Below are 13,396 nucleotides of genomic sequence, written 5' to 3'. Positions count from 1 at the left end.
TGTTACTTACACCTGTTCCTTTCATATCCAACTATTTGTGGGGGAGTAATTTTTTTTATGACATATTCCTTAAGGCAGCGGTCCCCAACGTTTTTGCGCCACGGACCGGTTTATGCCCGACAATATTTTTACGGACCGGCCTTCAAGGTGTCGCGGATAAATAGGGGAGACCGGGGATAGTTGTAACATTTTTGTCATTTCTGTCTGTAAATTGGAGCTCTTTTAAGGTAGTGGATTCAAAATGTAATGCAAAGTATTTACATGTCTCTGCTATTAAATAGTGCAGCTATTTTCTCTGCAGCACAATTACCCATTGCATGGTATGGTCTCAAACACAAAGAGTGAAATGTTACAATTAACCCCATAGTCTGGGTTAGTTGTAACATATCCTGGGGTGAAATGTAACACAATGAAATAAGGGTACTAACAAAACATTAACATGTAATCTTTGTTTATTCAACACATGAATGCACTTAGAGCCATTTATGTAGCTATGTGTGTGTGTGACAGAATGCAGAAATCTAGCTTTTGAACATATGTCAACCCCCCAAAAAAGACAAATTATGGAATTTTCTGCAACTGAATATTTCATTAATTTTGGTTGGTCTTCCTTGAGTTTGGCCTCATTGCCTCAGTGGGCATTGTAACCTACAACTCTTGCACCAATTTTGAACATAACAATGAAGCTGAAAAAATGTAGTTGTTCACCAGCATCGCAATTCCATTACTTTTTATCATGGCTTTCCTTGGTGTGGTTTGAAAAGTGCTTCAGAAAGATGAGGAAATCTGTTTCTTGCACCCATCCTGATTTATTTCCACTACCAATACTTCCTACTGGTCCATCTCTGACACAGTGCTCTGCATAATGTATGTGTGGGAACACAAACAGTGGAAGAATTGTGTTGCCAATGGCATTAACCGCATATACAAAAGCGACCAGTGAACCTCTCTCCGCTGATGTCGTTGCCCCAACTTGTTTAATATAAGTTAAAGTAATAGTGTGGTAAGTTGTAACATCTGCATTATTGTCACAACTAACCCAGACTTTTGCTGTTACAACTGACCCAGACTCCTATAGCCATGAACTAGCTAACATTACAGACAACGGCTAAAACATTAGCACTAAAGACCTACACAGAATATATCCCCATAGGCATACAAATAACATAATTTAAGTTTGATGAGTTTAACTGCAAAGCAGATAATGCTATTAGAAATTGAAATAAAGAAGACAAACTTACTTTTTGGCATACAAATTACTTTTCTTCGTGTTAAATTGTCTGTGTTTGACAAAATGTGCTGATTTTTCACGTGATAGCAGAACTGAATTGGGCATGCACAGGATGAATCACATCATTTGAAACTTAGCCCTGATTGGAGAAATTGGAAGTGTTACAACTGACCCACGTTACAACTATCCCCGGTCTCCCCTACAACAAAATAAAACTAGTACCGGTACCGAAAAAAAGAAGATTTATTCATAACACACGTGAAAAGACCCAGGAAAACCGAGTTAACGATAAAAACGATAACAAAATAACGCTGAAAACCGATAAAAACCCTGAAAACTATACATTTCACACCTGAGCCTCAACTCTCGCGGCTCGGTACCAAACGACTCACGGACCCGGGGGTTGGGGACCACTAATCCAAACTGAGGAATGGGCTCATGTAGCTGTGTGATAATAAGAAGACCTGTACATTGCTCTTAGTCAGCATCACAGCATTATTTTCACCATACAGAGAAAAAAATCCCCCAAATCAACAACTCATTAGTCAAAATATTCCAGCATGTCATTAAAAAAAAAAATAAAATAAAATAAAATTTAAACAGAGTATTATTTCACGCCTGCACACTTTGAAGCTTCGGCTATCATATCTTTGGCTTAGCTTAAAATAAATACAGACAGGGGCGATTCTAGAATCAGAGCTTTGGGGGTGCTGAGCACCCAGAGAGCTGCCCAGCCAGGCAAGGTAAACCTGTCTCTGTCAGTCCCTGCATCCTTAAATGTTGTCCCGAGTTCTCTCTGACTGTCACTTTAGTGCATTTAAACCCCTGTTCCTCCCTGTCCTCATCGTCTGTTGTATTCATCTCCATTATCAGTCATCATAATTTTACCATCTCTGTGTAAGTCTGCAAATTTCTTTATTAAATCATAAGATTCTTAAATTCATCAAGTCTCTCTGTGCCTGGGTCCTCGTCACAAAACATGACATCACTGTTTTGTACATTTTAACACAATTTAATCCCCACATTTGTGAAAGAAAAGCAAAACACTTTTTTGAAAAGTCTGTAACAAAACCATCAAATCTGATCAAAGTTATTTAAATGCTGCTAAAGAAGAATGGATTGGAATAAAAAAAATACATATCCTAACCTTAATTACTGGGTGAGAATAATGAATGATGCTCATAGTGAGTAAGAAGTAAACTGAGTGCATTTTTTGGACAGAGATTCACATTTAATGTGTATGTATAATATAATACAGATACATAAAAAACACTCCCGAAACAGAATAAATTGTTACAAATAAATTATTACATAATATTAATAAAAACTATAAAAATGGAGGCAACTTTGCCTGTGGTAGAATGTATACAATGTGTACAATGTATGCAGATACTAATTTTACTAATTTAATAATACTAATTTTCTGTTGTAAGATTTATGAGTTTCATGCTTTCATAGTGGTACTTAGAAGAGCTTGACATTTTATCAGGTGGTACACACTGTAAAAAGTTTGAGAAACACTGAGAAGTGTATGTGTGCTTTTGGAAAACATTTAAAGCTGCTGTACAGAATCTTTGAAACAAGCTTAAAACATTTTTAGAATATAAACAGAGCACTCTGCTTCTCTTTACAGCTCCTCACTCCACCAGGGCTGTTTGGCACTTTCTGATAGTGTGCAAATGTAATGTATGTACTGCGGCAGTCATACAGACAACTGGACGGTCCAAAAGCTGGCCTACCTGTTACTGGCTGAGGTTTTAGAAGAGTTGTGGCTGAACCACATAAAAATATATCATTAATTTTAATCTCCCCAATCAATTATAATGTTATGTTGGAATGTTGCTAAAGAGGGTCAAAATGTTTCAACCCAGTTTGTTTTGCAGATTCTGTATAGCAGCTTTAATATAGGGAGGACACAACTTCCAAATTGTGTGAGTTTCTGTTGTGCCTGTCACTGTTCCCTGTCTGTTTTCTTACCTGGTTCTTCCTGACCTTGCCCTTTCTCCTCACATTCCCCTCTTTCCTCTCTCCCTCTTTGGACTGACAATCATACACAAATAGATTGTATTCAATTAGATGAAAATTAAATTAATATGAAAAAATACTATTAAGATCACTAATAAAAAAGTCCTCTCTCAGTGTACTTTCAACCAAAAGGCAAATAACCAAACCACATGAACATCTAATAAAAGATATAAATATTGAAACACTGATCCAACATTATTCTTGATTGACGGATCATTTGATTTTACACTTTCACCTGAATGTGGCTCCTTTTTTTTTGAAAAAACTTCCTCATATTCATTATGAACCTGGCTGTCTCTCTGTACGCACACACGCACACACACACACACACACAACAGGAGTTATAAGGTTAATGGGCATTCAGTCAGTTAGCTAGTTAGTATCCATTTAAAACAGGACAGTGGTAACAACTTTAGGCTACGGAAAATTTAAAGTTTTAGATTTTTAAATAGGCTGTATACATTTCAATGGGAGGAACAGAACGGTGAAATGTCGCTGAATTTACTACAGAGCAGGACGGATTGTAGGGTAGCAAACATTGTCGGAAAACACGTTTTCAACACTGCAGGTTACCTGGGTGTAATGTTTTTCAGTTAAAAAGAAACATGGTCTGCCTCCTACCTAACTATATAAAGAGTAACTGAAGGTTAAATGCAGCTAATATGTCCTGTTTTAAGCCAGGCACTCACACCTCCGCTCCGCTGTGTCTCAGCCACCATCGCTCTGGCAGCAAGAGCGCTAGAGCCAGAGCAGGAGAGAGCTGGAACAAACCATTTTGGGAGGGGGGGGTATCTATACTTTTGTTGTTAAAATGTTACGTCTCAAACAAGTACAGTACTGTATGCTTTTTATATTTTTAGTAGTGTGTCACACAAACAGCAAATATTGTCAAAAAAAGAAAGAAATCTTTGGGGGTGCTTTGATTCATTTTGGGGGTGCTGATGGAGTCTTTGGTCTTTGGCTTGTTTAGTCCTCGGGTTGTAGTTGTACAGCCCGAGGACCCCATGTTTATTTTGTTTTAAAGGATACACGGCACACCATGCTAAGACTTATCACAGCTCATAGCTCTTTGGGAATCAAATGCGGCAGTTTGCAGATTTACGCCTGGTGACTTTCATGTTTATCAGCCTAGGAGTTTACATACTTTCTCCCCGCTGAAGACAGTTAACAAGAGCTTATTCATGTGCTCTAATTCACTTTTTGTGTTTGTGTATTTTTTTCCTAGATGGCCTGACGCAGCAGTTAGGGGCAAACTCTATGTCCGAGTTTGTCTTTGCACAAGCAGTGCAGAAATGGCTCCAATACGCCCCAGGTCGTATGGGTATGGGTGGTGCAGGACGCACATCATGATCCCATCCCAGAGTAAAAAATTACAAACTTCTGTGAAACATATAAATGTAAATAGGAAACTGTCTTTTAATAAAGTATTTAGCAAACGAAACATGCCTATTGACCTTTTTTTTTGTTTATTTTTTTTCTCTGTTACATCACATGCAATGCTTTCTTATTTTAGGATATTAATATTCACATGATACATTGTGAGACATTTGTTGTTGTTTTTTTTTTATAAAGGGTGTCCAATTTGAGGAATAAGTACAATTATGTGTTTAGGTGGTTTAAGTATTGATGGAAACATGCAGTAGTTTAGTATTGGTTAAAATACTTATAAAGAAAGGTAGATTTCCAGTCATGATTTAACTGTTTTAATAAAAAGCAACTGTGCGAAAGAGGTGGAAAATCAACACCATAGCTCAACAGTGTTTCAATATCAGAATCTGACATTGTTTCAATGTCAGGTTTCAACATTGATTCAACATCAAAACCTGACGTTGTTTCAACATTAAAAGAGGGTGCAAGAGTGACGTTAGGTCAACGTCACACTTCAACGTTGGTTCAATGACGTCGCCTGATATTGACTCAACGTTGTTTCAATGTTTCCTTGCTATCTGGGGAAGCACCCCCAAAAATGGGCTAAAATCGCCCCTGAATACAGACATGTCTTCCTGCTCCGTGCTCACAAAGCACTACCATAGGGGCTTGTTTGCTTGAACAACAGCTGCTAAAAGAATGGTACCATGATGCTGGACACCTCTACATGCTCCAGCAGCATATGCAGTATAATATTATATTTATTTATTATAATATTATATTATACTATAATATATATATATATATATATATATGTGTGTGTGTATATATATATATATATATACACATATATATATATATATCGTTGTTTATTTGTTATTTCTTATTATTTTTTATAGATATGGAGATTATTAGCCTCTATCTCTATTTACTTTTCTGCTTGAGCATTGTTGGATTTTGTCTATAATGGTCATGTGACACCTGGGAAGCATTGGAATGGAGCTGCAAGGTTAAAGGTGAGGATGGAATGGGAAGGGGGGAGGATGGAAAATTGCATACATCTCCATTGGGACTCTGTTGCCATCCTTTTTTTCTGTTCTTAATTCATTACACACAGGCCTAAGAGGAGCTTTAAACCCCCCAAAATGAATGTTCCTTATATAACCAGTGTGCTGGAAAAAGATAACCAGCTTACGTGAAAGAGGCTGTGTGTAACAGTGATTCGTAGTATCTTAGTAAAGCTTTTAAAAATTCAACAGTGGATTTTGTGATCCAGCCTGGCTGTCCGGCTAATTTCTTGCTGCCTGTGCAGATCTGCTCCCGTGACCCATTTGCTTGCATCTCTAATTTTATAAATTACCTAATAGTTTTATTTTTTAAAACTCGAGCAGTGTGTTTATTTTGGAAAATGTCCCTCATCAGTTAAGAGGGAACTTCCTTTATTTTGATTGCCCTAAATTTCCTATGTTCACTTGAAAAAGTGTAAAGGTGAATTTTGAACCGTTTTTGGTGTTCTGCCTTTTTAATGAGATCTTTTACAGGACGTGTCACAGATAGCATGTGGACATCAGGTGCAAACACATTAGAATAATGAGACTGAATTCCATTCAGCCGCCTTTTAGCCCCGGGGTTCTCGTATTGCTGGTTAAGCTTATTAGTAACACCTGCACCCTCCCTGTTTTGATGAGTTGGCATGTTTGGTGTGAAAAACAGCAGTGTTGATGTCATGAAGCTGCTGTTAATAAGAAAAATGCACAAGAGCTTAAAACTAACCATGTGTGGCATCTCTTTTGGCTACATTTAACTTCATAATGGATTTCTAGGTCAAACATACTCTCAGAATTAAATGATGCTTATAGTTTTATAGCAGACAGCACATTTAAATACGTTAGTTTGAATAAAGCACAAAAGCAGCACTGGGACAGCAACATTTTAAAATAATTTATTATCACTGTACAGTACATTACAAAATAAATCAACATTCTGTGTCTTTTCCATTAAAACACTATCGTACATTCACATCTACAGCAAGAACACGTGGACCACCAACCTTGGCAAAATAAATTCAATGATATATACTTCTGTAATAATATATACTGACAGAGACCCAGAGAAAGATAACATTATCATCCTCGGACTCAAAGGCTGCACGGTCGTCAGTTACCATATTAGCCTATTGTGATGTGATGTGATGGATGTCCTTGAGAAAGGTCAGTACAGAGCAGGGTGAACCCCACCAGTTGAGCAGAAGCATTTCCGCACACTGAGTGTCAAAGCGTCCTAGTTTGTGCAGAAACGATTCTGTTAGACTAATGGGGGGGTGGGAGCGGAGGCGTGTCGGGAGAAACCCGGGCTCTTTCACTTTGTGAGGCTCTTCACGATCTCCAGCTCCTCCACGGGCTTCCACTGCTGATTGATGGTGATGAGCTGCAATGAAATGCCAGAAATTTAAAAGAAAAAACATAACGAGGCTTCGTCTGACCTATTTATAAGTGTTACACTGAACAGACTTAATGATGTGGCCGCACCGGGGCTGTGCCATTAGTTGTGGTAACTTATTTTCTCTCGATGACATTAATGACTGGCGTTAATGATAAAATTCTTTCCTCAATGACTCAGCAGATTGAAGCTGCAGGAGGAGAGTCTGCTTATATTTTGGTGCTGATAAGAACCGGAAGGCTTATTAGCCAGAATATAAACATTATTAAGTGCTCTGCAATGCAATTACATTACCTTCTGGGGCTTTGACGGGTCCAGCCTCTCCCATGGCTCTGGGTTGCTGGTCTTATTCAAACTATAAACAGTAAATTTAAATGCATTTTTAAGTATTTGTACACAACAGAGTTTAAGCAGGTGTGAAAGTAAGATAGAAGTGCAAATGAATCTAAAAAACACAAGACAAATGCATTATTTTAATAAAGGAGAAAGAGCTTTGTAACACTCACATAACGTCAGGTTTAGTAAGCAGAAAGTAGATCGATGCAGAGGTGGCTCCTGTTGCAGCAAAAGCCATAAACCCTATCAGAGGGATGAGCTACAGCACAAAAAACAATCCAACAAATTAAAACACACAATGCCCCACACACAGGATATAACTCAATGCAACAGAGTAATAATAATAATGATGATGATCTCACCTCCTTCCTTTTTCTCAACATTTGGAAAAATCCAGACATCTTTCTGATTGGTTTTAAGCACTCAAAGAGGAATTAAGTGTATTTCCACTCAACTGTGGTTATTCTAAGGCTTCAAGCATCCACTTGCCAAACTGAAGAGGAGCAGTCTCACACGCAGCTATGTTGTGACAGTTTACCTGCTGCTGGGAACTCCTTTTAAGTGCGACACGGTGTGAGCTCATGAGATGGAGGCGGGATGGGAGGTTGTACGAGGTGATAAGCACGTACACAGAGAGAATTTCCTGTACTGAAATGCACCACTGGAGGTTAACGCATCTATAGATGATGATCAATATATTTTCTAAGTCTGCAGCGCCCTCCCATGGCCATGTTGTAAAAGTGAATGTCAGTAACTGGTGGTTGGGTTTCGAGCCGATCTCAAAAAGGATGTTATTTGAAATGACTAAAAGAGAGAGAGAGTGTGTCAAATTTTAGAATTTATTTTTTATTTTAAAACAACATTTGAGTAATAATACAATTTTAAGATCAGTCAAATATTATGTGTGTCATCGGGGAGGAGTTTCATATTTGTGGATCTGCTGTGCAGTCAGAGAGGAGCTCATTTTGCTGAGGGATCGCAGGAAATGCGTGTGTTTGATGTCTGAGGCTTCCATGTTCCCGTCCAGCAATGCCAAAAGAGCAGCCTGAGGAAACAAAACCAAAAGCAAAACAAACAGATATTTTCAGTTATTTCAAATCCATCCGCCAAAAAAGGATTTTACATTTTACAAGTCTAAGAACTCCATTGTTTCATATGTTTATGTCACCTCTTTGCAAAGATTTTCCAGGTCAGCTCCAGAGAAAAGCTCGGTCTTTACTGCGAGATCCTCCAGCCGCACATCGGCACCCACAGGCATACACTTTGTGCACACCTTCAGGACAGCAAGTCGAGCCTAAATATTAGAAAGTGAGGGTCATTAAACAGAGATACGCTGACAGGAGAGGTGGTTACTTTATTTTAAATGACCTCTTCGTGTTGTAAGTCTTTCTTACAACATTGCTGGTAAATGTAATATATTTTTGTCCTGTTTTGAGAAGTCCTTTACCTCATGGTCTGGTGGTGGGACATAAATGATGTGATCAAGTCTGCCGGGCCTGAGGAGGGCGCTGTCTAAACAGTCAGGTCTGTTTGTGGCGGCTACAACCATTACATCTTTGTTGCACACTTCCTGGCAGTCCAACTGTCAAACAGTTAAAGCACATAAAGTGTTGATTAAATTATGAACAGATGGATGGTGTGTCACAATGAACTGCAGGATGGTATTATGTCCTCTTTCATAAAGGATGCTCCAGTGTGTCCTCCGCTAAAAGCTGTAATAAAGGAGCTTTTAGCGTATCTTTGTTACTTCCTTTAGTATCTGGAGAATTCAATAAGCTCTTATTATGGTAAATGGTAAATGGACTGGTTCTTATATAGCGCTTTTCTACTCATCTGAGCACTCAAAGCGCTTTACACAACTTGTGCATTCACCCATTCACACCCATTCGCACAAGCACATCTTCCTAAGTGCTTCATAGCTAACATTCACAGACATTCACACTCCGATGGATGCATCGGAGAGCAATTTGGGGTTAGTATCTTGCCCAAGGATATTTGGCATGTAGACTAGGGGAAGCCAGGAATCGAACCACCAACCTTCCGATCAGTGGATGACCTGCTCTACCACCTGAGCTACACCCACCCATTATGACTGCCACACATCTACCTCACTCATTAAGAAACCGACTGATAGTGTTGACTGATCTTCAGGGCAGTTACTTTGGAAAGCTGTAACAGCAAAAACCATTTATACAGAATCAGCTTTACGACTTTGCCCCAAAATAGGGTTAAAAAAACCCTTTTAAAAATTCAGCTGTTACAAGTAAATGTGGAAATTTTGGGGCCGATAGGAATAGGGTAAAGCCAAAGATCAATAGATGTCAACCCCAAACATCTGAAGTCTACCCCTGAAAAAATCTGTGCTATTTTTACATTCACCTGTGTGCCACGAAAACAAAATGAAACAAAACAAATTGGAAATTTAAGAGAAGAAACATAGAAGCTGACCTGCTCAGGTGTGTGACTCTCCTCGACTCCCTCTGCCTGGAGGATCTTCTCCGTCCCTCTCCTCTCATGAGTCTTCAGGCCGATCCCATCCATCTCGTTGAGGAGCACAGAGAGAAGACGAGTCTGTACGCTGTTTGGTGTTTGACTGTGTGACCGCGAGCCAATCAGTGAGTCAATCTCATCGAGGAACAGGATGCTTGGAGCGCAGGCCCGGGCCTGATGAAACAGCTGCATGTGGACAGACAGACGCAGGGCTTAGTGGACGAAACACAAGGGAGGACACAATCATTAATGCTCATCTGTTCGAGATTATAAAGAGGAAGAACCTGAGCTAAAGCCTTCTCTGAATCTCCGACGTAGGGAGAGTAGAGGTCAGCGCCACTGACAGACAGGAAGGCGCAGTTGGAGGAAGTAGCGGCAGCCTTGACGAGCGTCGTCTTTGCGCATCCCGGAGGCCCGTACAGCAGCACACCTCGAGGTCGACACAGACCCAGACGAACGAAGGCCTCAGGGTGCGCCATCGGCCACTCGATGCTCTTTGACGTGGAGACAATGAGGGAAAATAAACCTCCAGTAATAAGGTTTTTTCTCCGAATACATAAATGTGCATTTTTGAGCAAAGCCACTCAATTAGCTACCTGTCTTAGTTTGAGTTTGACGTCATCCAGGCCTCCAATTTGCTCCCAGGTCACCGGAGAGAGCTCCGTCCTGCCCATGCTGCTCCTAAGGCAGGAGGGACGCACCGACTTCAAAGCCTCATGGAAGTGCTTCATACTCACCAGCTGCTCCCCTGAACACTGCAGACAGTGTGACAGAAACAGCAACAGGTTTTTACAGCTGTCATCCACTCAGTCTCCCTATTATTTCCTATGTAATCTTTCACACAAGAACACATTCTCTGTGAACCTTTTGAGATGAATTTCTAAATGTGATTCTTATTCAGGCTTCAACTTTGACTTTACAATTACAACACAGCTGCACAATTTGCAATAAAGTGTGTCGTTCCTGTGGCAAAAAAGCAAAAACTAGTGTTTTGTTTCGCTGCGACAGGTCGCTGTGGTTACTTTGGAGTCTTCCCGTATAGCGTGCATGGCGGCCTCCCGGCACAGGGCACTGAGGTCTGCTCCCACGTAGCCTGTAGTTGTTTGTGCAAGCGCTGTCTGGTTCACACTGGGACACACAGGCATCCTCTCACACAGGACAGACAAGATGGCCTTTCTCTGCTGCAAGGTTGGAGCTCCGATTATAATCTGTGGGAAAGACGAACACTCAGAGACTAACGACTCACATACACGTGCCTGCACCAACTCACCGACCTGGACAGATATTTTATATAAAAGTAAAAAAGGTACATCTTGCCTTATAATCAGAAAAAACAAAAAACAAACAAACAACTGAAACCAATTGAAGCATTACAAACGTCATCAAATGTCATCTTTCTCAAGAAAAATTAAAAACACTGGATCCGTGACCGTGAGCGGACACGCACCTCTCTGTCAAATCTTCCTGGCCGGCGCAGTGCTGGGTCTAAGCTGTCGGGCCGGTTGGTGGCTCCGACGATGAGGAAGCGGTCAGACCGATTCATCCCGTCCATGAGTGTGAGAAGCTGAGCAACCAGCCGGTTCTCCGGTGCCGATGAGCTGGTTCTCCTTGGACACAGAGAGTCCAGCTCGTCTAAGAACAGCACACAGGGACCCTCATCTGCTGCAGATCGAGCACGCTCGAACACGGCCCGCAGCGTCTCCTCGCTCTCACCCGGCCGAGCCCCCACCACCTGAAATTATTGTTCAGAATTACTGGTAATGCATTTACACGCAAAATGCTTCGTGTATTACGAGGAACATTAGACGGCATCAACATTATGATGACGTGTGTTTAGTATCGTCTTTTTTACCTCTGGCCCTCTGACCACCACCAAGCTGGCTCCCACCTCACCCACCACTTGGCGGACCAGCAAGGTTTTGCCTACACCTGGAGGCCCCACCAGAAGCACCCCTCTGGGACAGGATACACCGAGAGAGCTCAGTGTGCTTGGATAGAGAAGTGGCAGCTTCAGCATCTCTCTAAGCGATGCAGACACCTAAAATGTTGTAAAAAACAAACAAACCAAACAAACAAAAAGGCCACACACATTAGGTGTTGCACAGTGGGAAAAAACTCTGTTAGGGGTCATTTAAATGAATTCACCTCCTCCAGCCCCCCCAGCTGCACCGTGTGCCGGTCCTGCAGTTGACTCCTGTAATGTCGGAGTGTCTGGATGCCAGCAATCTCAACAGCAGTCTTCGAGGTGATGAATCCAGCACTATCCGACTCTGGACTTATGCTTTCAATAACAACATATTTGATCTCTGTGTCGAAATCCTCCAGGTTTATTAAAAACCCATCATGGACACAAACACCTTTAAGCATGTCTTTTACAAGCTCATGAACAAGGCGATGCGGTGTGCGTTTCCTGAAATCGACACTCTGGACTATCACGGTTATCCTGACGCCTTTCAGTTTGGAGCAGATCACAGGTGTGAGCTGAGCGGGGTCCAGGCTCAGGTGCGAGGGGAGCTCAGAGAGAAGACTGGGGGAGAAACATTTCAGGTCCATCTGCAGGAAGCCCTCTGCCAAGTCAGCCCGGGGCCAGGCAGTGCACAGGCAGCTTCCTCCGGAGACAGACACCAGCAGAGGGGAGCCCAGGTGCACACCCAGCGCCGACATCATGCCCGGACCAAGCCTGCATCTCTGAGAGCCCCGGTCTGACGGATCCACGGAAAGCAGCCTCAGAGGTTTCATACTCCACCTGATGGGGAAATAGAGACAGACACGCACGTAACGTTAGTGAAGCAGAGAGACGAAGCAGAAACTCAGAGGCAGCATAAAACTTCACCGAGGCTACATGCTACATGCTAGCCGGTAGAGCTTCTTTTAGCGGCGCTAAATGGATAAAACTCTGACTAAGATGGGTCTAAGCCAAAGAGGTTTACGTACCGGAAACGGCTGAAACCAGCCGACAGCAGCCAAACAATCAGAAATAAAATGGGTGATAATACCAACAATATACTACACAGAACATATCAACTCCTACTTGACTGTTTACAAAATCCATGTGGCATTAAAACAACATGGCCAACCAAAACAGCCTCCTGCGTGAGGTGACGCTAATCTTCCGAAATACAGTATATAAGACATAAAGAGAGTTTTTACAATTTTAGTGAACATAAAAGTCAATATTTGGAATGTTTAAGAATATTTATTCTTCAACACAGTCTGAACTCTCTTAGTCAGGTTTTCTTGTAATTTCTTTACGTAGTCTTCAGGAATAGTTCCCCAGGCTTCTAGACAGACATTCAAAGCTCTTCTTTGAATGTTGGCTGCCTTTTGTTCTGTCCTCTGTCAAAGTGATCCCACACTGCTTCAGTAATTTTGAGGTCACATGAAACTCTCACGTCCTGTGTGAGGCCTTTACTGTTTTCCCCCCGTTTCTTAAGGACATTGTTTTTTAGATAGAATTTGTCTGCTGCATTTTTTTTTTGTCACTTCTTCTGTTGTTCTCCACTTGTC

The 13,396-nt window shown here is 41.3% G+C and overlaps 2 protein-coding genes across 2 annotated transcripts; both read right to left on the bottom strand.

Annotated features, from left to right (window-relative positions):
• Positions 1-6,550: 6,550 nt before the first annotated feature.
• On the bottom strand, positions 6,551-8,021 carry coxfa4l3 (cytochrome c oxidase associated subunit FA4L3). Its single transcript, XM_006793903.3, has 4 exons — positions 7,762-8,021; positions 7,570-7,658; positions 7,358-7,418; positions 6,551-7,051 (listed from the first exon to the last, which is right to left on the bottom strand). Exons 1-4 carry the CDS (start codon positions 7,798-7,800, stop codon positions 6,983-6,985), a joined length of 258 nt encoding a protein of 85 aa, XP_006793966.1. The 5' UTR covers positions 7,801-8,021; the 3' UTR covers positions 6,551-6,982.
• Positions 8,022-8,224: 203 nt separating this feature from the next.
• afg2b (AAA ATPase AFG2B) lies at positions 8,225-12,951 on the bottom strand. The gene is made up of 11 exons (XM_006793904.3): positions 12,824-12,951; positions 12,035-12,635; positions 11,742-11,927; positions 11,337-11,621; positions 10,912-11,097; positions 10,486-10,644; positions 10,174-10,383; positions 9,848-10,075; positions 8,847-8,981; positions 8,568-8,693; positions 8,225-8,444 (listed from the first exon to the last, which is right to left on the bottom strand). The coding sequence occupies exons 2-11, from the start codon at positions 12,626-12,628 to the stop codon at positions 8,307-8,309; spliced, it is 2,247 nt and encodes a 748-aa protein (XP_006793967.2). The 5' UTR covers positions 12,629-12,635; positions 12,824-12,951; the 3' UTR covers positions 8,225-8,306.
• Positions 12,952-13,396: the final 445 nt, after the last annotated feature.

The sequence above is a fragment of the Neolamprologus brichardi genome, chromosome 1 (assembly GCF_056152115.1).
Source record: "Neolamprologus brichardi isolate AB-2024 chromosome 1, ASM5615211v1, whole genome shotgun sequence".
NCBI classification, from domain to species: Eukaryota; Metazoa; Chordata; class Actinopteri; order Cichliformes; family Cichlidae; genus Neolamprologus; species Neolamprologus brichardi.
The sequence above is the reverse complement of the archived record's forward strand: the minus strand, read 5'-3'. Positions and strand labels throughout refer to the sequence as shown.